The sequence below is a fragment of the Salmo salar genome, unplaced genomic scaffold (genome assembly GCF_905237065.1).
Source record: "Salmo salar unplaced genomic scaffold, Ssal_v3.1, whole genome shotgun sequence".
NCBI classification, from domain to species: Eukaryota; Metazoa; Chordata; class Actinopteri; order Salmoniformes; family Salmonidae; genus Salmo; species Salmo salar.
This window is the reverse complement of record NW_025548133.1, coordinates 246,297-268,942: the sequence shown is the minus strand read 5'-3', so window position 1 is coordinate 268,942 and position 22,646 is coordinate 246,297. Positions and strand designations below refer to the sequence as shown.

Genomic DNA, 22,646 nt, shown 5'->3' with positions numbered 1-22,646 from the left:
CAGCTCTCTGACTCAGTTACAATCAGCTCTCTGACTCAGTTACAAATCAGCTCTCTGACTCATTCAGAAATACTAACTCTTCATTGAGTCGCTGACTCAGTTACAATCAGCTCTCTGACTCAGTTACAATCAGCTCTCTGACTCAGTTACAATCAGCTCTCTGACTCAGTTACAATCAGCTCTCTGCCTCATTCAGAAATACTAACTCTTCATTGAGTCGCTGACTCAGTTACAATCAGCTCTCTGACTCAGTTACTATCAGCTCTCTGACTCATTCAGAAATACTAACTCTTCATTGAGTTGCTGACTCAGTTACAAATCAGCTCTCTGCCTCATTCAGAAATACTGAGTCGCTGACTCAGTTACAATCAGCTCTCTGACTCATTCAGAAATACTGAGTCGCTGACTCAGTTACAATCAGCTCTCTGACTCAGTTACAATCAGCTCTCTGCCTCATTCAGAAATACTAACTCTTCATTGAGTCGCTGACTCAGTTACAAATCAGCTCTCTGACTCAGTTACAATCAGCTCTCTGACTCATTCAGAAATACTAACTCTTCATTGAGTCGCTGACTCAGTCACAATCAGCTCTCTGACTCAGTTACAATCAGCTCTCTGACTCAGTTACAATCAGCTCTCTGACTCATTCAGAAATACTGAGTCGCTGACTCAGTTACAATCAGCTCTCTGACTCAGTTACAATCAGCTCTCTGCCTCATTCAGAAATACTAACTCTTCATTGAGTCGCTGACTCAGTTACAAATCAGCTCTCTGACTCAGTTACAATCAGCTCTCTGACTCATTCAGAAATACTAACTCTTCATTGAGTCGCTGACTCAGTCACAATCAGCTCTCTGACTCAGTTACAATCAGCTCTCTGACTCAGTTACAATCAGCTCTCTGACTCATTCAGAAATACTGAGTCGCTGACTCAGTTACAATCAGCTCTCTGACTCAGTTACAATCAGCTCTCTGACTCAGTTACAATCAGCTCTCTGACTCAGTTACAATCAGCTCTCTGACTCAGTTACAATCAGCTCTCTGACTCAGTTACAATCAGCTCTCTGACTCAGTTACAAATCAGCTCTCTGACTCAGTTACAATCAGCTCTCTGACTCAGTTACAATCAGCTCTCTGACTCAGTTACAATCAGCTCTCTGACTCAGTTACAATCAGCTCTCTTACTCAGTTACAATCGGCTCTCTGACTCAGTCACAATCAGCTCTCTGACTCAGTTACTATCAGCTCTCTGACTCACTCAGAAATACTTCAGTGGCCAGTGTTGTCAGCAGGGTCCAAACAAGAACTAGGGAACTAGTTAGGAACTAGTTAGGAACTAGTTAAACTGACTAACAACGTAGGTAAACATACACGATTTATTGCCATCCATACAAACTGAATATTACATGAATGTGACGGGAACAGAAAGACTAGAAACATGACAGTTTAGTTATTACAGAAGTTATCGTATTTTACAGTCCAAATGACAGCTGCTGTCATGACATCATAACTACAGTCATCTCCTCCTCTTCCTCCTCATCCTCCTCCTCTTCCTCCTCCTCCTCATCCTCCTCATCTTCATCCTCATCGAAGTACTTCTCCTCTGCATCTCTGTTGACGATGTCCAGGTTGTCGAAGTCGGGGTTCCCATCCACTTCACTGTCAACACAACACAGCTGGTAAAATAGTTCAGTCTGTCCACTGTCAACACAACACAGCTGGTAAAATAGTTCAGTCTGTCCACTGTCAACACAACACAGCTGGTAAAATAGTTCAGTCTGTCCACTGTCAACACAACACAGCTGGTAAAATAGTTCAGTCTGTCCACTGTCAACACAACACAGCTGGTAAAATAGTTCAGTCTGTCCACTGTCAACACAACACAGCTGGTAAAATAGTTCAGTCTGTCCACTGTCAACACAACACAGCTGGTAAAATAGTTCAGTCTGTCCACTGTCAACACAACACAGCTGGTAAAATAGTTCAGTCTGTCCACTGCAACACAGCTGGTAAAATAGTTCAGTCTGTCCACTGCAACACAACACAGCTGGTAAAATAGTTCAGTCTGTCCACTGCAACACAACCAGCTGGTAAAATAGTTCAGTCTGTCCACTGCAACACAACACAGCTGGTAAAATAGTTCAGTCTGTCCACTGCAACACAACACAGCTGGTAAAATAGTTCAGTCTGTCCACTGCAACACAACACAGCTGGTAAAATAGTTCAGTCTGTCCACTGCAACACAACACAGCTGGTAAAATAGTTCAGTCTGTCCACTGTCAACACAACACAGCTGGTAAAATAGTTCAGTCTGTCCACTGCAACACAACACAGCTGGTAAAATAGTTCAGTCTGTCCACTGCAACACAACACAGCTGGTAAAATAGTTCAGTCTGTCCACTGCAACACAACACAGCTGGTAAAATAGTTCAGTCTGTCCACTGCAACACAACACAGCTGGTAAAATAGTTCAGTCTGTCCACTGCAACACAACACAGCTGGTAAAATAGTTCAGTCTGTCCACTGCAACACAACACAGCTGGTAAAATAGTTCAGTCTGTCCACTGCAGCACAACACAGCTGGTAAAATAGTTCAGTCTGTCCACTGTCAACACAACACAGCTGGTAAAATAGTTCAGTCTGTCCACTGCAACACGACACAGCTGGTAAAATAGTTCAGTCTGTCCACTGTCAACACAACACAGCTGGTAAAATAGTTCAGTCTGTCCACTGCAACACAGCTGGTAAAATAGTTCAGTCTGTCCACTGTCAACACAACACAGCTGGTAAAATAGTTCAGTCTGTCCACTGTCAACACAACACAGCTGGTAAAATAGTTCAGTCTGTCCACTGCAACACAACACAGCTGGTAAAATAGTTCAGTCTGTCCACTGTCAACACAACACAGCTGGTAAAATAGTTCAGTCTGTCCACTGTCAACACAACACAGCTGGTAAAATAGTTCAGTCTGTCCACTGTCAACACAACACAGCTGGTAAAATAGTTCAGTCTGTCCACTGTCAACACAACACAGCTGGTAAAATAGTTCAGTCTGTCCACTGTCAACACAACACAGCTGGTAAAATAGTTCAGTCTGTCCACTGTCAACACAACACAGCTGGTAAAATAGTTCAGTCTGTCCACTGCAACACAGCTGGTAAAATAGTTCAGTCTGTCCACTGCAACACAACACAGCTGGTAAAATAGTTCAGTCTGTCCACTGCAACACAACACAGCTGGTAAAATAGTTCAGTCTGTCCACTGCAACACAACACAGCTGGTAAAATAGTTCAGTCTGTCCACTGCAACACAACACAGCTGGTAAAATAGTTCAGTCTGTCCACTGCAGCACAACACAGCTGGTAAAATAGTTCAGTCTGTCCACTGTCAACACAAAACAGCTGGTAAAATAGTTCAGTCTGTCCACTGCAACACGACACAGCTGGTAAAATAGTTCAGTCTGTCCACTGTCAACACAACACAGCTGGTAAAATAGTTCAGTCTGTCCACTGCAACACAGCTGGTAAAATAGTTCAGTCTGTCCACTGTCAACACAACACAGCTGGTAAAATAGTTCAGTCTGTCCACTGTCAACACAACACAGCTGGTAAAATAGTTCAGTCTGTCCACTGCAACACAACACAGCTGGTAAAATAGTTCAGTCTGTCCACTGTCAACACAACACAGCTGGTAAAATAGTTCAGTCTGTCCACTGTCAACACAACACAGCTGGTAAAATAGTTCAGTCTGTCCACTGTCAACACAACACAGCTGGTAAAATAGTTCAGTCTGTCCACTGTCAACACAACACAGCTGGTAAAATAGTTCAGTCTGTCCACTGTCAACACAACACAGCTGGTAAAATAGTTCAGTCTGTCCACTGTCAACACAACACAGCTGGTAAAATAGTTCAGTCTGTCCACTGCAACACAACACAGCTGGTAAAATAGTTCAGTCTGTCCACTGCAACACAACACAGCTGGTAAAATAGTTCAGTCTGTCCACTGTCAACACAACACAGCTGGTAAAATAGTTCAGTCTGTCCACTGTCAACACAACACAGCTGGTAAAATAGTTCAGTCTGTCCACTGCAACACAACACAGCTGGTAAAATAGTTCAGTCTGTCCACTGCAACACAACACAGCTGGTAAAATAGTTCAGTCTGTCCACTGCAACACAGCTGGTAAAATAGTTCAGTCTGTCCACTGCAACACAACACAGCTGGTAAAATAGTTCAGTCTGTCCACTGTCAACACAACACAGCTGGTAAAATAGTTCAGTCTGTCCACTGTCAACACAACACAGCTGGTAAAATAGTTCAGTCTGTCCACTGTCAACACAACACAGCTGGTAAAATAGTTCAGTCTGTCCACTGTCAACACAACACAGCTGGTAAAATAGTTCAGTCTGTCCACTGTCAACACAACACAGCTAGTAAAATAGTTCAGTCTGTCCACTGTCAACACAACACAGCTGGTAAAATAGTTCAGTCTGTCCACTGCAACACAACACAGCTGGTAAAATAGTTCAGTCTGTCCACTGCAACACAAAACAGCTGGTAAAATAGTTCAGTCTGTCCACTGTCAACACAACACAGCTGGTAAAATAGTTCAGTCTGTCCACTGCAACACAACACAGCTGGTAAAATAGTTCAGTCTGTCCACTGCAACACAACACAGCTGGTAAAATAGTTCAGTCTGTCCACTGTCAACACAACACAGCTGGTAAAATAGTTCAGTCTGTCCACTGCAACACAACACAGCTGGTAAAATAGTTCAGTCTGTCCACTGTCAACACAACACAGCTGGTAAAATAGTTCAGTCTGTCCACTGTCAACACAACACAGCTGGTAAAATAGTTCAGTCTGTCCACTGCAACACAGCTGGTAAAATAGTTCAGTCTGTCCACTTCACTGCAACACAGCTGGTAAAATAGTTCAGTCTGTCCACTGTCAACACAACACAGCTGGTAAAATAGTTCAGTCTGTCCACTGTCAACACAACACAGCTGGTAAAATAGTTCAGTCTGTCCACTGTCAACACATCACAGCTGGTAAAATAGTTCAGTCTGTCCACTGTCAACACAACACAGCTGGTAAAATAGTTCAGTCTGTCCACTGCAACACAACACAGCTGGTAAAATAGTTCAGTCTGTCCACTGTCAACACAACACAGCTGGTAAAATAGTTCAGTCTGTCCACTGTCAACACAACACAGCTGGTAAAATAGTTCAGTCTGTCCACTGCAACACAACACAGCTGGTAAAATAGTTCAGTCTGTCCACTGCAACACAACACAGCTGGTAAAATAGTTCAGTCTGTCCACTGTCAACACAACACAGCTGGTAAAATAGTTCAGTCTGTCCACTGTCAACACAACACAGCTGGTAAAATAGTTCAGTCTGTCCACTGTCAACACAACACAGCTGGTAAAATAGTTCAGTCTGTCCACTGCAACACAGCTGGTAAAATAGTTCAGTCTGTCCACTTCACTGCAACACAGCTGGTAAAATAGTTCAGTCTGTCCACTGTCAACACAACACAGCTGGTAAAATAGTTCAGTCTGTCCACTGTCAACACAACACAGCTGGTAAAATAGTTCAGTCTGTCCACTGTCAACACAACACAGCTGGTAAAATAGTTCAGTCTGTCCACTGCAACACAACACAGCTGGTAAAATAGTTCAGTCTGTCCACTGCAACACAACACAGCTGGTAAAATAGTTCAGTCTGTCCACTGCAACACGACACAGCTGGTAAAATAGTTCAGTCTGTCCACTGTCAACACAACACAGCTGGTAAAATAGTTCAGTCTGTCCACTGTCAACACAACACAGCTGGTAAAATAGTTCAGTCTGTCCACTGCAACACAACACAGCTGGTAAAATAGTTCAGTCTGTCCACTGCAACACAACACAGCTGGTAAAATAGTTCAGTCTGTCCACTGTCAACACAACACAGCTGGTAAAATAGTTCAGTCTGTCCACTGTCAACACAACACAGCTGGTAAAATAGTTCAGTCTGTCCACTGTCAACACAACACAGCTGGTAAAATAGTTCAGTCTGTCCACTGTCAACACAACACAGCTGGTAAAATAGTTCAGTCTGTCCACTGTCAACACAACACAGCTGGTAAAATAGTTCAGTCTGTCCACTGCAACACAACACAGCTGGTAAAATAGTTCAGTCTGTCCACTGTCAACACATCACAGCTGGTAAAATAGTTCAGTCTGTCCACTGTCAACACAACACAGCTGGTAAAATAGTTCAGTCTGTCCACTGCAACACAACACAGCTGGTAAAATAGTTCAGTCTGTCCACTGCAACACAACACAGCTGGTAAAATAGTTCAGTCTGTCCACTGTCAACACAACACAGCTGGTAAAATAGTTCAGTCTGTCCACTGCAACACAACACAGCTGGTAAAATAGTTCAGTCTGTCCACTGTCAACACAACACAGCTGGTAAAATAGTTCAGTCTGTCCACTGCAACACAACACAGCTGGTAAAATAGTTCAGTCTGTCCACTGCAACACAACACAGCTGGTAAAATAGTTCAGTCTGTCCACTGACCTGTAGTTGGTTCATCAGTCATTCATTCCTGTTAGTCATTTAGGTAGTCAACCCTGTTAGTCATTTAGGTAGTCAACCCTGTTAGTCATTTAGGTAGTCAACCCTGTTAGTCATTTAGGTAGTCAACCCTGTTAGTCATTTAGGTAGTCAACCCTGTTAGTCATTTAGGTAGTCAACCCTGTTAGTCATTTAGGTAGTCAACCCTGTTAGTCATTTAGGTAGTAAACCCTGTTAGTCATTCAGTTAGTCATTCCTGTTAGTCATTTAGGTAGTCAACCCTGTTAGTCATTTAGGTAGTCAACCCTGTTAGTCATTTAGGTAGTCATTCCTGTTAGTCATTTAGGTAGTCAACCCTGTTAGTCATTTAGGTAGTCAACCCTGTTAGTCATTTAGGTAGTCAACCCTGTTAGTCATTCAGGTAGTCATCCCTGTTAGTCATTTAGGTAGTCAACCCTGTTAGTCATTCCTGTTAGTCATTTAGGTAGTCATTCCTGTTAGTCATTTAGGTAGTCAACCCTGTTAGTCATTTAGGTAGTCAACCCTGTTAGTCATTTAGGTAGTCAACCCTGTTAGTCAACCCTGTTAGTCAACCCTGTTAGTCAATCCTGTTAGTCAACCCTGTTAGTCAACCCTGTTAGTCATTTAGGTAGTCAACCCTGTTAGTCAACCCTGTTAGTCATTCAGTTAGTCTACCCTGTTAGTCATTTAGGTAGTCAACCCTGTTAGTCATTCAGTTAGTCAACCCTTTTAGTCAACCCTGTTAGTCATTTAGGTAGTCAACCCTGTTAGTCATTTAGGTAGTCAACCCTGTTAGTCATTTAGGTAGTCAAACCTGTTAGTCAACTCTGTTAGTCAACCCTGTTAGTCATTTAGGTAGTCAACCCTGTTAGTCAACCCTGTTAGTCTACCCAGTTAGTCTACCCTGTTAGTCTACCCAGTTAGTAATTTAGTTAGTCTACCCAGTTAGTAATTTACTTAGTCTACCCAGTTAGTCTACCCAGTTAGTCTACACAGTTAGTCTACCCAGTTAGTAATTTAGTTAGTCTACCCAGTTAGTAATTTAGTTAGTCTACCCAGTTAGTCTACCCAGTTAGTCTACCCAGTTAGTAATTTAGTTAGTCTACCCAGTTAGTAATTTAGTTAGTCTACCCAGTTAGTCTACCCAGTTAGTAATTTAGTTAGTCTACCCAGTTAGTCTACCCAGTTAGTCTACCCAGTTAGTCTACCCAGTTAGTAATTTAGTTAGTCTACCCAGTTAGTCTACCCAGTTAGTCTACCCAGTTAGTCTACCCAGTTAGTAATTTAGTTAGTCTACCCAGTTAGTAATTTAGTTAGTCTACCCAGTTAGTCTACCCAGTTAGTCTACCCAGTTAGTCTACCCAGTTAGTAATTTAGTTAGTCTACCCAGTTAGTCTACCCAGTTAGTCTACCCAGTTAGTCTACCCAGTTAGTCTACCCAGTTAGTAATTTAGTTAGTCTACCCAGTTAGTCTACCCAGTTAGTCTACCCAGTTAGTAATTTAGTTAGTCTACCCAGTTAGTAATTTAGTTAGTCTACCCAGTTAGTAATTTAGTTAGTCTACCCAGTTAGTCTACCCAGTTAGTCTACCCAGTTAGTAATTTAGTTAGTCTACCCAGTTAGTAATTTAGTTAGTCTACCCAGTTAGTCTACCCAGTTAGTAATTTAGTTAGTCTACCCAGTTAGTAATTTAGTTAGTCTACCCAGTTAGACTACCCAGTTAGTCTACCTAGTTAGTCTACCCAGTTAGTCTACCCAGTTAGTCTACCCAGTTAGTCTACCCAGTTAGTAATTTAGTTAGTCTACCCAGTTAGTCTACCCAGTTAGTAATTTAGTTAGTCTACCCAGTTAGTAATTTAGTCAGTCTACCCAGTTAGTCTACCCAGTTAGTAATTTAGTTAGTCTACCCAGTTAGTCTACCCAGTTAGTCTACCCAGTTAGTCTACCCAGTCAGTCTACCCAGTTAGTCTACCCAGTTAGTCTACCCAGTTAGTCTACCCAGTTAGTAATTTAGTTAGTCTACCCAGTTAGTCTACCCAGTTAGTAATTTAGTTAGTCTACCCAGTTAGTAATTTAGTTAGTCTACCCAGTTAGTCTACCCAGTTAGTCTACCCAGTTAGTAATTTAGTTAGTCTACCCAGTTAGTCTACCCAGTTAGTAATTTAGTTAGTCTACCCAGTTAGTCTACCCAGTTAGTAATTTAGTTAGTCTACCCAGTTAGTCTACCCAGTTAGTCTACCCAGTTAGTAATTTAGTTAGTCTACCCAGTTAGTCTACCCAGTTAGTCTACCCAGTTAGTAATTTAGTTAGTCTACCCAGTTAGTCTACCCAGTTAGTCTACCCAGTTAGTAATTTAGTCAGTCTACCCAGTTAGTAATTTAGTTAGTCTACCCAGTTAGTAATTTAGTTAGTCTACCCAGTTAGTCTACCCAGTTAGTCTACCCAGTTAGTCTACCCAGTTAGTAATTTAGTTAGTCTACCCAGTTAGTCTACCCAGTTAGTCTACCCAGTTAGTCTACCCAGTTAGTCTACCCAGTTAGTAATTTAGTCAGTCTACCCAGTTAGTCTACCCAGTTAGTCAACCCAGTTAGTCTACCCAGTTAGTCTACCCAGTTAGTAATTTAGTTAGTCTACCCAGTTAGTAATTTAGTTAGTCTACCCAGTTAGTAATTTAGTTAGTCTACCCAGTTAGTCTACCCAGTTAGTCTACCCAGTTAGTCAACCCAGTTAGTAATTTAGTTAGTCTACCCAGTTAGTAATTTAGTTAGTCTACCCAGTTAGTCTACCCAGTTAGTCTACCCAGTTAGTAATTTAGTTAGTCTACCCAGTTAGTCTACCCAGTTAGTAATTTAGTTAGTCTACCCAGTTAGTAATTTAGTTAGTCGACCCAGTTAGTCTACCCAGTTAGTAATTTAGTTAGTCTACCCAGTTAGTCTACCCAGTTAGTCTACCCAGTTAGTAATTTAGTTAGTCTACCCAGTTAGTCTACCCAGTTAGTAATTTAGTTAGTCTACCCAGTTAGTAATTTAGTTAGTCTACCCAGTTAGTCTACCCAGTTAGTCTACCCAGTTAGTAATTTAGTTAGTCTACCCAGTTAGTAATTTAGTTAGTCTACCCAGTTAGTCTACCCAGTTAGTAATTTAGTTAGTCTACCCAGTTAGTCTACCCAGTTAGTCTACCCAGTTAGTAATTTAGTTAGTCTACCCAGTTAGTCTACCCAGTTAGTAATTTAGTTAGTCTACCCAGTTAGTCTACCCAGTTAGTAATTTAGTTAGTCTACCCAGTTAGTCTACCCAGTTAGTCTACCCAGTTAGTAATTTAGTTAGTCTACCCAGTTAGTCTACCCAGTTAGTCTACCCAGTTAGTCTACCCAGTTAGCCTACCCAGTTAGTCTACCCAGTTAGTCTACCCAGTTAGTAATTTAGTTAGTCTACCCAGTTAGTCTACCCAGTTAGTCTACCCAGTTAGTAATTTAGTTAGTCTACCCAGTTAGTCTACCCAGTTAGTAATTTAGTTAGTCTACCCAGTTAGTCTACCCAGTTAGTCTACCCAGTTAGTCTACCCAGTTAGTCTACCCAGTTAGTAATTTAGTTAGTCTACCCAGTTAGTCTACCCAGTTAGTCTACCCAGTTAGTAATTTAGTTAGTCTACCCAGTTAGTCTACCCAGTTAGTAATTTAGTTAGTCTACCCAGTTAGTCTACCCAGTTAGTAATTTAGTTAGTCTACCCAGTTAGTAATTTAGTTAGTCTACCCAGTTAGTAATTTAGTCAGCCAGCTACTAACCTGTAGTTAAAGTCTTTGTCGTGTCCGTCCAGGAAGCGTTGGTACATCAGAGTGATGAACTCGTCCCTGAGCAGTGATTTCTCCTGGGGTGATGGTTCATAGCCCTCTGCCCCCAACCCTCCAGCTGGAGGGACCACACACACACACACACACACACACACACACACACACACACACACACACAGTACCGTGAGACACACAGAGACGTGATCAGAATCCCTTACCTTCGCTGCTGACTACCTTCTCAAACTGTTAGCCAACCGTAGTGAATGTCGTCAAACTACTTCCCTTGTTTGAACGCACGTCTGGTGATGCTGTGTGTGTCTTACCCTCTTCCTCTCCCTCTTCCTCCTCCAGTGCGTTCTCCTCCCTGTCCTGCTCCTCCTGCATCCGACTCTGGATCAGTCTCTCCTGGTAGGAGTTGAGGAGGAGGTGGGCCAGTCCCCCCTCTGCTCCCCCCGGGCCCCGCTCCTCCCCTGCTTCTCCCTGCATGGCCTCGAGGGAGCGACGTAACAGCTGCTCCTCAGTCAGGTATTGGCCGATGTATTGCTCATACAGTAAGGGCTCCCGGCTTCTCATCTGGTCCTCGCTGAAGTACTGGCCCTCTGGGGGGGGGGGGGGGGGTTAGAGACATGTGTGAATTTAAATATGCTATCTCTAATTCTCTCTTTCTGTCTTTCTCTCGGAGGACCTGAGCCCTAGGACCATGCCTCAGGACTACCTGGCTTGATGACTCCTTGCTGTCCCCAGTTCACCTGGCCGTGCTGCTGCTCCAGTTTCAACTGTTCTGCCTGCGGCTATTGGAACCCTGACCTGTTCACCGGACGTGCTACCTGTCCCAGACCTACTCTTGTGTTACTGACTTGTTGCACCCTCGACAACAACTATGATTATTATTATTTGACCATGCTGGTCATTTATGAACATTTCAACATCTAGGCCATGTACTGTTATAATCTCCACCCGGCACAGCCAGAAGAGGACTGGTCACCCCTCATAGCCTGGTTCCTCTGGTCTACCCAGTACAGCCAGAAGAGGACTGGCCCCCCCTCATAGCCTGGTTCCTCTCTAGGTTTCTTCCTAGGTTCTGGCCTTTCTAGGGAGTTTTTCCTAGCCACCCCTCATAGCCTGGTTCCTCTCTACCCAGTACAGCCAGTAGAGGACTGGCCACCCCTCATAGCCTGGTTCCTCTCTAGGTTTCTAATCTCTACCCGGCACAGCGAGAAGAGGACTGGCCACCCCTCATAGCCTGGTTCCTCTCTAGGTTTCTAATCTCTACCCGGCACAGCGAGAAGAGGACTGGCCACCCCTCATAGCCTGGTTCCTCTCTACCCGGCACAGCCAGAAGAGGACTGGCCCCCCCTCATAGCCTGGTTCCTCTCTACCCGGCACAGCCAGAAGAGGACTGGCCACCCCTCATAGCCTGGTTCCTCTCTAGGTTTCTTCCTAGGTTCTGGCCTTTCTAGGGAGTTTTTCCTAGGGAGTTTTTCCTAGGGAGTTTTTCCTAGCCACCGTGCTTCTACACCTGCATTGCTTGCTGTTTGGGGTTTTAGGCTGGGTTTCTGTACAGCACTTTGAGATGTCAGCTGATGTAAGAAGGGCTATATAAATACATTTGATTTGAAATTTGATTTGATCCCTACTGCCTCTGATCTGGAGGACTCACTAAACAGAGAACATCCCTGGTCGTCCCTACTGCCTCTGATCTGGAGGACTCACTAAACAGAGAACATCCCTGGTCGTCCCTACAGCCTCTGATCTGGAGGACTCACTAAACAGAGAACATCCCTGGTCATCCCTACTGCCTCTGATCTGGAGGACTCACTAAACAGAGAACATCCCTGGTCGTCCCTACTGCCTCTGATCTGGAGGACTCACTAAACAGAGAACATCCCTGGTCGTCCCTACTGCCTCTGATCTGGAGGACTCACTAAACAGAGAACATCCCTGGTCGTCCCTACTGCCTCTGATCTGGAGGACTCACTAAACAGAGAACATCCCTGGTCGTCCCTACTGCCTCTGATCTGGAGGACTCCCTAAAATGAGAACATCCCTGGTCGTCCCTACTGCCTCTGATCTGGAGGACTCCCTAAACAGAGAACATCCCTGGTCGTCCCTACTGCCTCTGATCTGGAGGACTCCCTAAACAGAGAACATCCCTGGTCGTCCCTACTGCCTCTGATCTGGAGGACTCCCTAAACAGAGAACATCCCTGGTCGTCCCTACTGCCTCTGATCTGGAGGACTCACTAAACAGAGAACATCCCTGGTCGTCCCTACTGCCTCTGATCTGGAGGACTCACTAAACAGAGAACATCCCTGGTCGTCCCTACTGCCTCTGATCTGGAGGACTCCCTAAACAGAGAACATCCCTGGTCGTCCCTACTGCCTCTGATCTGGAGGACTCCTAAACAGAGAACATCCCTGGTCGTCCCTACTGCCTCTGATCTGGAGGACTCACTAAACAGAGAACATCCCTGGTCATCCCTACTGCCTCTGATCTGGAGGACTCCCTAAACAGAGAACATCCCTGGTCATCCCTACTGCCTCTGATCTGGAGGACTCACTAAACAGAGAACATCCCTGGTCGTCCCTACTGCCTCTGATCTGGAGGATTCACTAAACAGAGAACATCCCTACTGCCTCTGATCTGGAGGACTCACTAAACAGAGAACATCCCTGGTCGTCCCTACTGCCTCTGATCTGGAGGACTCACTAAACAGAGAACATCCCTGGTCGTCCCTACTGCCTCTGATCTGGAGGACTCACTAAACAGAGAACATCCCTGGTCATCACTACTGCCTCTGATCTGGAGGACTCACTAAACAGAGAACATCCCTGGTCATCCCTACTGCCTCTGATCTGGAGGACTCCCTAAACAGAGAACATCCCTGGTCATCCCTACTGCCTCTGATCTGGAGGACTCACTAAACAGAGAACATCCCTGGTCGTCCCTACTGCCTCTGATCTGGAGGACTCACTAAACAGAGAACATCCCTGGTCGTCCCTACTGCCTCTGATCTGGAGGACTCACTAAACAGAGAACATCCCTGGTCATCCCTACTGCCTCTGATCTGGAGGACTCACTAAACAGAGAACATCCCTACTGCCTCTGATCTGGAGGACTCACTAAACAGAGAACATCCCTGGTCGTCCCTACCGCCTCTGATCTGGTGGACTCACTAAACAGAGAACATCCCTGGTCGTCCCTACTGCCTCTGATCTGGAGGACTCACTAAACAGAGAACATCCCTGGTCGTCCCTACTGCATCTGATCTGGAGGACTCACTAAACAGAGAACATCCCTGGTCATCCCTACTGCCTCTGATCTGGAGGACTCACTAAACAGAGAACATCCCTGGTCGTCCCTACCGCCTCTGATCTGGAGGACTCACTAAACAGAGAACATCCCTGGTCATCCCTACTGCCTCTGATCTGGAGGACTCACTAAACAGAGAACATCCCTGGTCATCCCTACTGACTCTGATCTGGAGGACTCACTAAACAAAGAACATCCCTGGTCGTCCCTACTGCCTCTCATCTGATTATTTATACTTTTTTTTAATACTTAAATATATATTTTAGCAATTGCGTTTACCTTTTGATACTTCAGTCTATTTAAAACCAAACACTTTTAGACTTTTACTCAAGTAGTATTTTTACTGGGTCTTTCACTTGAGTCATTATCTATTAAGGCGTCTTCACTTCAACTCAACTATGACACTACTGCCTGAGTACCAGGGTCTCTGATTGGTTGCTGAAGACTGAGTACCAGGGTCTCTGATTGGTGCTGAAGCCTGAGTACCAGGGTCTCTGATTGGTGCTGAAGACTGAGTACCAGGGTCTCTGATTGGTGCTGAAGACTGAGTACCAGGGTCTCTGATTGGTGCTGAAGACTGAGTACCAGGGTCTCTGATTGGTGCTGAAGACTGAGTACCAGGGTCTGTGATTGGTTGCTAGACTGAGTACCAGGGTCTGTGATTGGTTGCTAGGCTGAGTACCAGGGTCTGTGATTGGTTGCTAGGCTGAGTACCAGGGTCTCTGATTGGTTGCTAGGCTGAGTACCAGAGTCTGTGATTGGTGCTGAAGACTGAGTACCAGGGTCTCTGATTGGTGCTGAAGACTGAGTACCAGGGTCTCTGATTGGTGCTGAAGACTGAGTACCAGGGTATCTGATTGGTTGCTAGGCTGAGTACCAGGGTCTGTGATTGGTTGCTAGGCTGAGTACCAGGGTCTCTGATTGGTGCTGAAGGCTGAGTACCAGGGTCTGTGATTGGTTGCTAGACTGAGTACCAGGGTCTGTGATTGGTTGCTAGACTGAGTACCAGGGTCTGTGATTGGTTGCTAGGCTGAGTACCAGGGTCTCTGATTGGTTGCTAGGCTGAGTACCAGAGTCTGTGATTGATGCTGAAGACTGAGTACCAGGGTCTCTGATTGGTGCTGAAGCCTGAGTACCAGGGTCTGTGATTGGTTGCTAGGCTGAGTACCAGGGTGTGTGATTGGTTGCTAGGCTGAGTACCAGGGTCTCTGATTGGTTGCTAGGCTGAGTACCAGGGTCTGTGATTGGTTGCTAGGCTGAGTACCAGGGTCTGTGATTGGTTGCTAGACTGAGTACCAGGGTCTGTGATTGGTTGCTAGACTGAGTCCCAGGGTCTGTGATTGGTTGCTAGGCTGAGTCCCAGGGTCTGTGATTGGTTGCTAGGCTGAGTACCAGGGTCTCTGATTGGTTGCTAGGCTGAGTACCAGGGTCTGTGATTGGTTGCTAGACTGAGTACCAGGATCTGTGATTGGTTGCTAGGCTGAGTACCAGGATCTGTGATTGGTTGCTAGGCTGAGTACCAGGGTCCGTGATTGGTTGCTAGACTGAGTACCAGGGTGTGTGATTGGTGCTGAAGACTGAGTACCAGGGTCTCTGATTGGTTGCTAGACTGAGTACCAGGGTCTGTGATTGGTTGCTAGGCTGAGTACCAGGGTCTGTGATTGGTTGCTAGACTGAGTACCAGGGTGTGTGATTGGTTGCTAGGCTGAGTACCAGGGTGTGTGATTGGTGCTGAAGACTGAGTACCAGGGTGTCTGTGATTGGTTGCTAGACTGAGTACCAGGGTGTCTGTGATTGGTTGCTAGACTGAGTACCAGGGTGTCTGTGATTGGTTGCTAGACTGAGTACCAGGGTCTGTGATTGGTTGCTAGGCTGAGTACCAGGGTCTGTGATTGGTTGCTAGGCTGAGTACCAGGGTCTCTGATTGGTTGCTAGGCTGAGTACCAGAGTCTGTGATTGGTGCTGAAGACTGAGTACCAGGGTCTCTGATTGGTGCTGAAGACTGAGTACCAGGGTATCTGATTGGTTGCTAGGCTGAGTACCAGGGTCTCTGATTGGTTGCTAGGCTGAGTACCAGGGTCTGTGATTGGTTGCTAGGCTGAGTACCAGGGTCTCTGATTGGTGCTGAAGGCTGAGTACCAGGGTCTGTGATTGGTTGCTAGACTGAGTACCAGGGTCTGTGATTGGTTGCTAGACTGAGTACCAGGGTCTGTGATTGGTTGCTAGGCTGAGTACCAGGGTCTCTGATTGGTTGCTAGGCTGAGTACCAGAGTCTGTGATTGATGCTGAAGACTGAGTACCAGGGTCTCTGATTGGTGCTGAAGCCTGAGTACCAGGGTCTGTGATTGGTTGCTAGGCTGAGTACCAGGGTGTGTGATTGGTTGCTAGGCTGAGTACCAGGGTCTCTGATTGGTTGCTAGGCTGAGTACCAGGGTCTGTGATTGGTTGCTAGGCTGAGTACCAGGGTCTGTGATTGGTTGCTAGACTGAGTCCCAGGGTCTGTGATTGGTTGCTAGGCTGAGTCCCAGGGTCTGTGATTGGTTGCTAGGCTGAGTACCAGGGTCTCTGATTGGTTGCTAGGCTGAGTACCAGGGTCTGTGATTGGTTGCTAGACTGAGTACCAGGATCTGTGATTGGTTGCTAGGCTGAGTACCAGGATCTGTGATTGGTTGCTAGGCTGAGTACCAGGGTCTGTGATTGGTTGCTAGACTGAGTACCAGGGTGTGTGATTGGTGCTGAAGACTGAGTACCAGGGTCTCTGATTGGTTGCTAGACTGAGTACCAGGGTCTGTGATTGGTTGCTAGGCTGAGTACCAGGGTCTGTGATTGGTTGCTAGACTGAGTACCAGGGTGTGTGATTGGTTGCTAGGCTGAGTACCAGGGTGTGTGATTGGTGCTGAAGACTGAGTACCAGGGTGTCTGTGATTGGTTGCTAGACTGAGTACCAGGGTGTCTGTGATTGGTTGCTAGACTGAGTACCAGGGTGTCTGTGATTGGTTGCTAGACTGAGTACCAGGGTCTGTGATTGGTTGCTAGGCTGAGTACCAGGGTCTGTGATTGGTTGCTAGACTGAGTACCAGGGTGTGTGATTGGTTGCTAGACTGAGTACCAGGGTGTGTGATTGGTTGCTAGACTGAGTACCAGGGTGTCTGTGATTGGTTGCTAGGCTGAGTCCCAGGGTGTCTGTGATTGGTTGCTAGGCTGAGTACCAGGGTCTGTGATTGGTTGCTAGGCTGAGTCCCAGGGTGTCTGTGATTGGTTGCTAGGCTGAGTCCCAGGGTGTCTGTGATTGGTTGCTAGGCTGAGTCCCAGGGTCTGTGATTGGTTGCTCGGCTCACCCCTCTGCAGCTCCCTGAGGGCGGCGTAGCGTTGGTTGCGAACGCGGGTCCTGTTGGATCGTCCCGCTGCTCTCCTCCTCACCTCACGGCAGTAGTACTGAGCCCGTGGGTCAGAAATCAGATGGCAGAATGCTGACAGGTGCTGAGGCTTCAGGTGGGCCTGGGGGAAAGGTTAGAGGTTAGAGGCTAGAGGCCCTGGGGGAGAGGGGTTAGAGGTTAGAGGACCTGGGGGAAAGGTTAGAGGTTAGAGGTTAGAGGACCTGGGGGAGAGGTTAGATGCCCTGGGGGAGAGGGTTAGAGGCCCTGGGGGAGAGGGTTAGAGGCCCTGGGGGAGAGGGTTAGAGGCCCTGGGGGAGAGGGTTAGAGGCCCTGGGGGAGAGGGTTAGAGGCCCTGGGGGAGAGGGTTAGAGGCCCTGGGGGAGAGGGTTAGAGGCCCTGGGGGAGAGGGTTAGAGGCCCTGGGGGAGAGGGTTAGAGGTTAGAGGTTAGAGGACCTGGGGGAGAGGGTTAGAGGCCCTGGGGGAGAGGGTTAGAGGCCCTGGGGGAGAGGGTTAGAGGTTAGAGGCCCTGGGGGAGAGGGTTAGAGGTTAGAGGCCCTGGGGGAGAGGGTTAGAGGCCCTGGGGGAGAGGGTTAGAGGTTAGAGGTTAGAGGACCTGGGGGAGAGGGTTAGAGGTTAGAGGCCCTGGGGGAGAGGGTTAGAGGCCCTGGGGGAGAGGGTTAGAGGCCCTGGGGGAGAGGGTTAGAGGCCCTGGGGGAGAGGTTAGAGGCCCTGGGGGAGAGGGTTAGAGGCCCTGGGGGAGAGGGTTAGAGGCCCTGGGGGAGAGGGTTAGAGGCCCTGGGGGGAGAGGGTTAGAGGACCTGGGGGAGAGGGTTAGAGGCCCTGGGGGAGAGGGTTAGAGGTTAGAGGCCCTAGGGGAGAGGGGTAGAGGCCCTGGGGGAGAGGGTTAGAGGCCCTGGGGGAGAGGGTTAGAGGCCCTGGGGGAGAGGGTTAGAGGCCCTGGGGGAGAGGGTTAGAGGTTAGAGGCCCTGGGGGAGAGGGTTAGAGGTTAGAGGCCCTGGGGGAGAGGGTTAGAGGTTAGAGGCCCTGGGGAGAGGGTTAGAGGCCCTGGGGGAGAGGGTTAGAGGCCCTGGGGGAGAGGGTTAGAGGCCCTGGGGGAGAGGGTTAGAGGCCCTGGGGGAGAGGGTTAGAGGCCCTGGAGGAGAAGGTTAGAGGCCCTGGGGGAGAGGGTTAGAGGCCCTGGGGGAGAGGGTTAGAGGACCTGGGGAGAGGGTTAGAGGCCCTGGGGGAGAGGGTTAGAGGTTAGAGGCCCTGGGGGAGAGGGTTAGAGGCCCTGGGGGAGAGGGTTAGAGGTTAGAGGCCCTGGGGGAGAGGGTTAGAGGCCCTGGGGGAGAGGGTTAGAGGCCCTGGGGGAGAGGGTTAGAGGCCCTGGGGGAGAGGGTTAGAGGCCCTGGGGAGAGGGTTAGAGGCCCTGGGGGAGAGGGTTAGAGGTTAGAGGCCCTGGGGGAGAGGGTTAGAGGCCCTGGGGGAGAGGGTTAGAGGTTAGAGGCCCTGGGGGAGAGGGTTAGAGGCCCTGGGGAGAGGGTTAGAGGCCCTGGGGGAGAGGGTTAGAGGCCCTGGGGGAGAGGGTTAGAGGACCTGGGGGAGAGGGTTAGAGGCCCTGGGGGAGAGGGTTAGAGGTTAGAGGCCCTGGGGGAGAGGGTTAGAGGCCCTGGGGGAGAGGGTTAGAGGCCCTGGGGGGAGAGGGTTAGAGACCCTGGGGGAGAGGGTTAGAGGCCCTGGGGGAGAGGGTTAGAGGCCCTGGGGGAGAGGGTTAGAGGTTAGAGGCCCTGGGGGAGAGGGTTAGAGGCCCTGGGGGAGAGGGTTAGAGGCCATATACCAGCCTCTATATAAAACCAAGTCGTAGTCAGGCCAGTTTCAGATACAGAGATACTGTGTGAATACAGGAAGTGAACGAGATGGCAAAGCATTCGTGTCTCCAAAAACAACAAGTGTAAAAAAAAAATGTGTCTAGAAAAATAGATTTCAAACATATTTAACTTTTCTAAGGTTTTATTTAATCAGGAGGAGTCCAAACTGAGCCCAGAGAGGTACCTGGTATCGCTCCAGAAACACCAGGGGTTTGGTCCGGTACTGTCCGAGCAGCTCCTCTCTCCGCTGGGCTACGGTCAGCTCTGCATCACCTACCTGCTGGCTCTTCACCTGGCTACCACTCACAGCCACCACCTCCACCATGGCACACACACCGCTGAGATCCGCCTGGGGAGAGACACACACACACACCGCTGAGATCCGCCTGGGGAGAGACACACACACACACACCGCTGAGATCCGCCTGGGGAGAGACACACACACACACTGCTGAGATCCGCCTGGGGAGAGACACACACACACCGCTGAGATCCGCCTGGGGAGAGACACACACACACACTGCTGAGATCCGCCTGGGGAGAGACACACACACACACCGCTGAGATCCGCCTGGGGAGAGACACACACACACCGCTGAGATCCGCCTGGGGAGAGACACACACACACCGCTGAGATCCGCCTGGGGAGAGACACACACACACACCGCTGAGATCCGCCTGGGGAGAGACACACACACACACACCGCTGAGATCCGCCTGGGGAGAGACACACACACCGCTGAGATCCGCCTGGGGAGAGACACACACACCGCTGAGATCCGCCTGGGGAGAGACACACACACACACCGCTGAGATCCGCCTGGGGAGAGACACACACACACACCGCTGAGATCCGCCTGGGGAGAGACACACACACACACCGCTGAGATCCGCCTGGGGAGAGACACACACACACACCGCTGAGATCCGCCTGGGGAGAGACACACACACACACCGCTGAGATCCGCCTGGGGAGAGACACACACACCGCTGGGATCCGCCTGGGGAGAGACACACACACACCGCTGAGATCCGCCTGGGGAGAGACACACACACCGCTGAGATCCGCCTGGGAGAGACACACACACACCGCTGAGATCCGCCTGGGGAGAGACACACACACCGCTGAGATCCGCCTGGGGAGAGACACACACACACCCGCTGGGATCCGCCTGGGAGAGACACACACACACACCGCTGAGATCCGCCTGGGAGAGACACACACACACCGCTGAGATCCGCCTGGGGAGAGACACACACACTGCTGAGATCCGCCTGGGAAGAGACACACACACACCGCTGAGATCCGCCTGGGAAGAGACACACACACACCGCTGAGATCCGCCTGGGGAGAGACACACACACACCGCTGAGATCCGCCTGGGGAGAGACACACACACCGCTGGGATCCGCCTGGGAAGAGACACACACACACACCGCTGAGATCCGCCTGGGAGAGACACACACACACACCGCTGAGATCCGCCTGGGAAGAGACACACACACACCGCTGAGATCCGCCTGGGAAGAGACACACACACCGCTGAGATCTGCCTGGGAAGAGACACACACACACACCGCTGAGATCTGCCTGGGAAGAGACACACACACACACACACACACACACACCGCTGAGATCTGCCTGGGGAGAGACACACACACCGCTGAGATCCGCCTACACACCGCTGGGATCTGCCTGGGAAGAGACACACACACACACACACACACACACACACACACACACACACACACACACACACACACACACACACAATTCCCTGTCCTTCACCGGTTGGTAGCTCGCTAGTTTACACATATACAAATATCTTTAGTAACATCTGGTTTTTTTTTACGTCGCTATCTCTCTCTCCTTGTTGCTGCTTCTCACCTGGTTGTCCTGCGGCTCGTCCTCCTCGGTGTTGTCGGTTACAGAGCAGCTAGAAGCTGGTTCGGTTCCACTGGGACCGGGCTGTGGGTCGGGCTGTGGTCTCCGGGGGTCGGGCTGTGGTCTCCGGTGGTCGGGCTGTGGTCTCCGGGGGTCGGGCTGTGGTCGCCGGGGGTCGAACCATTGTCCCCGGTGGTCGGTCTGTCTGCAGGCCACCGGTTCATCGCTGACAGGCGGACTGGACTCGGGACCAGGGTCGATCTCCCCCCACATTGCGGACACCTCTATGGTCCTTCCTAGTAACTTCCTAGTTACAGACGGAAGGTCCCCTCTTTCTTGCGAAACGACACTAATCTGATAAATACTGGTTGAAAAAAAACAATATTAGAATTCTCACTGCATGTTTATAAACCTTTTCGCATTTTCTTCGTTATTTTGAAAAAAAAATGTCGCTTCCTGGTCCGTCGTTGTTATCAGTCCCCTGATTACCAAGGTACGCAGATCAAAGGTTCCTACCACTAAACTATACGGAAGTTGAATGATACATTTAAAATGCATATTTAACAAAGAACAAACATACAGGTGTAAGAATATATATTTTAACAAACGACAGATATTATACTGTATACTATACATTCAGTTATAGATCTAATACTGTATACTATACATTCAGTTATAGGTCTAATACTGTATACTATACATTCAGTTATAGATCTTATACTGTATACTATACATTCAGTTATACATCTAATACTGTATACTATACATTCAGTTATACATCTAATACTGTATACTATACATTCAGTTATACATCTAATACTGTATACTATACATTCAGTTATACATCTAATACTGTATACTATACATTCAGTTATACATCTAATACTGTATACTATACATTCAGTTATACATCTAATACTGTATACTATACATTCAGTTATACATCTAATACTGTATACTATACATTCAGTTATACATCTAATACTGTATACTATACATTCAGTTATAGATCTAATACTGTATACTATACATTCAGTTATAGATCTAATACTGTATACTATACATTCAGTTATACATCTAATACTGTATAATATACATTCAGTTATAGGTCTAATACTGTATACTATACATTCAGTTATAGATCTTATACTGTATACTATACATTCAGTTATACATCTAATACTGTATACTATACATTCAGTTATAGATCTAATACTGTATACTATACATTCAGTTATACATCTAATACTGTATACTATACATTCAGTTATAGATCTAATACTGTATACTATACATTCAGTTATACATCTAATACTGTATACTATACATTCAGTTATACATCTAATACTGTATACTATACATTCAGTTATACATCTAATACTGTATACTATACATTCAGTTATACATCTAATACTGTATACTATACATTCAGTTATGCATCTAATACTGTGTATTAATAACCCCTCATTATAATGGGTCTATGTCAGTGTGTATTAATAACCCCTCCTTATAATGGGTCTATGCAGTGTGTATTAATAACCCCTCCTTATAATGGGTCTATGTCAGTGTGTATTAATAACCCCTCCTTATAATGGGTCTATGTCAGTGTGTATTAATAACCCCTCCTTATAATGGGTCTATGTCAGTGTATATTAATAACCCCTCCTTATAATGGGTCTATGTGTATTAATAACCCTCCTTATAATGGGTCTATGTGTATTAATAACCCCTCCTTATAATGGGTCTATGTGTATTAATAACCCCTCCTTATAATGGGTCTATGTGTATTAATAACCCCTCCTTATAATGGGTCTATGTGTATTA

The 22,646-nt window shown here is 47.3% G+C and overlaps 1 protein-coding gene across 2 annotated transcripts; it reads right to left on the bottom strand.

Annotated features, from left to right (window-relative positions):
• Positions 1 to 1,358: 1,358 nt before the first annotated feature.
• On the bottom strand, positions 1,359 to 21,321 carry LOC106592188 (coiled-coil domain-containing protein 97). 2 transcript variants are annotated; one of them, XM_045711949.1, is made up of 7 exons: positions 20,826 to 21,321; positions 19,122 to 19,286; positions 17,030 to 17,189; positions 10,703 to 10,978; positions 10,374 to 10,497; positions 1,578 to 1,659; positions 1,359 to 1,541 (listed from the first exon to the last, which is right to left on the bottom strand). In XM_045711949.1, the coding sequence occupies exons 1-7, from the start codon at positions 21,093 to 21,095 to the stop codon at positions 1,497 to 1,499; spliced, it is 1,122 nt and encodes a 373-aa protein (XP_045567905.1). In that variant the 5' UTR covers positions 21,096 to 21,321; the 3' UTR covers positions 1,359 to 1,496. The 2 variants fall into 2 exon arrangements, with proteins under 2 accessions (XP_045567905.1, XP_045567904.1); XM_045711948.1 differs by having other exon boundaries at positions 1,359 to 1,659.
• Between the last annotated feature and the right edge of the window lie 1,325 nt (positions 21,322 to 22,646).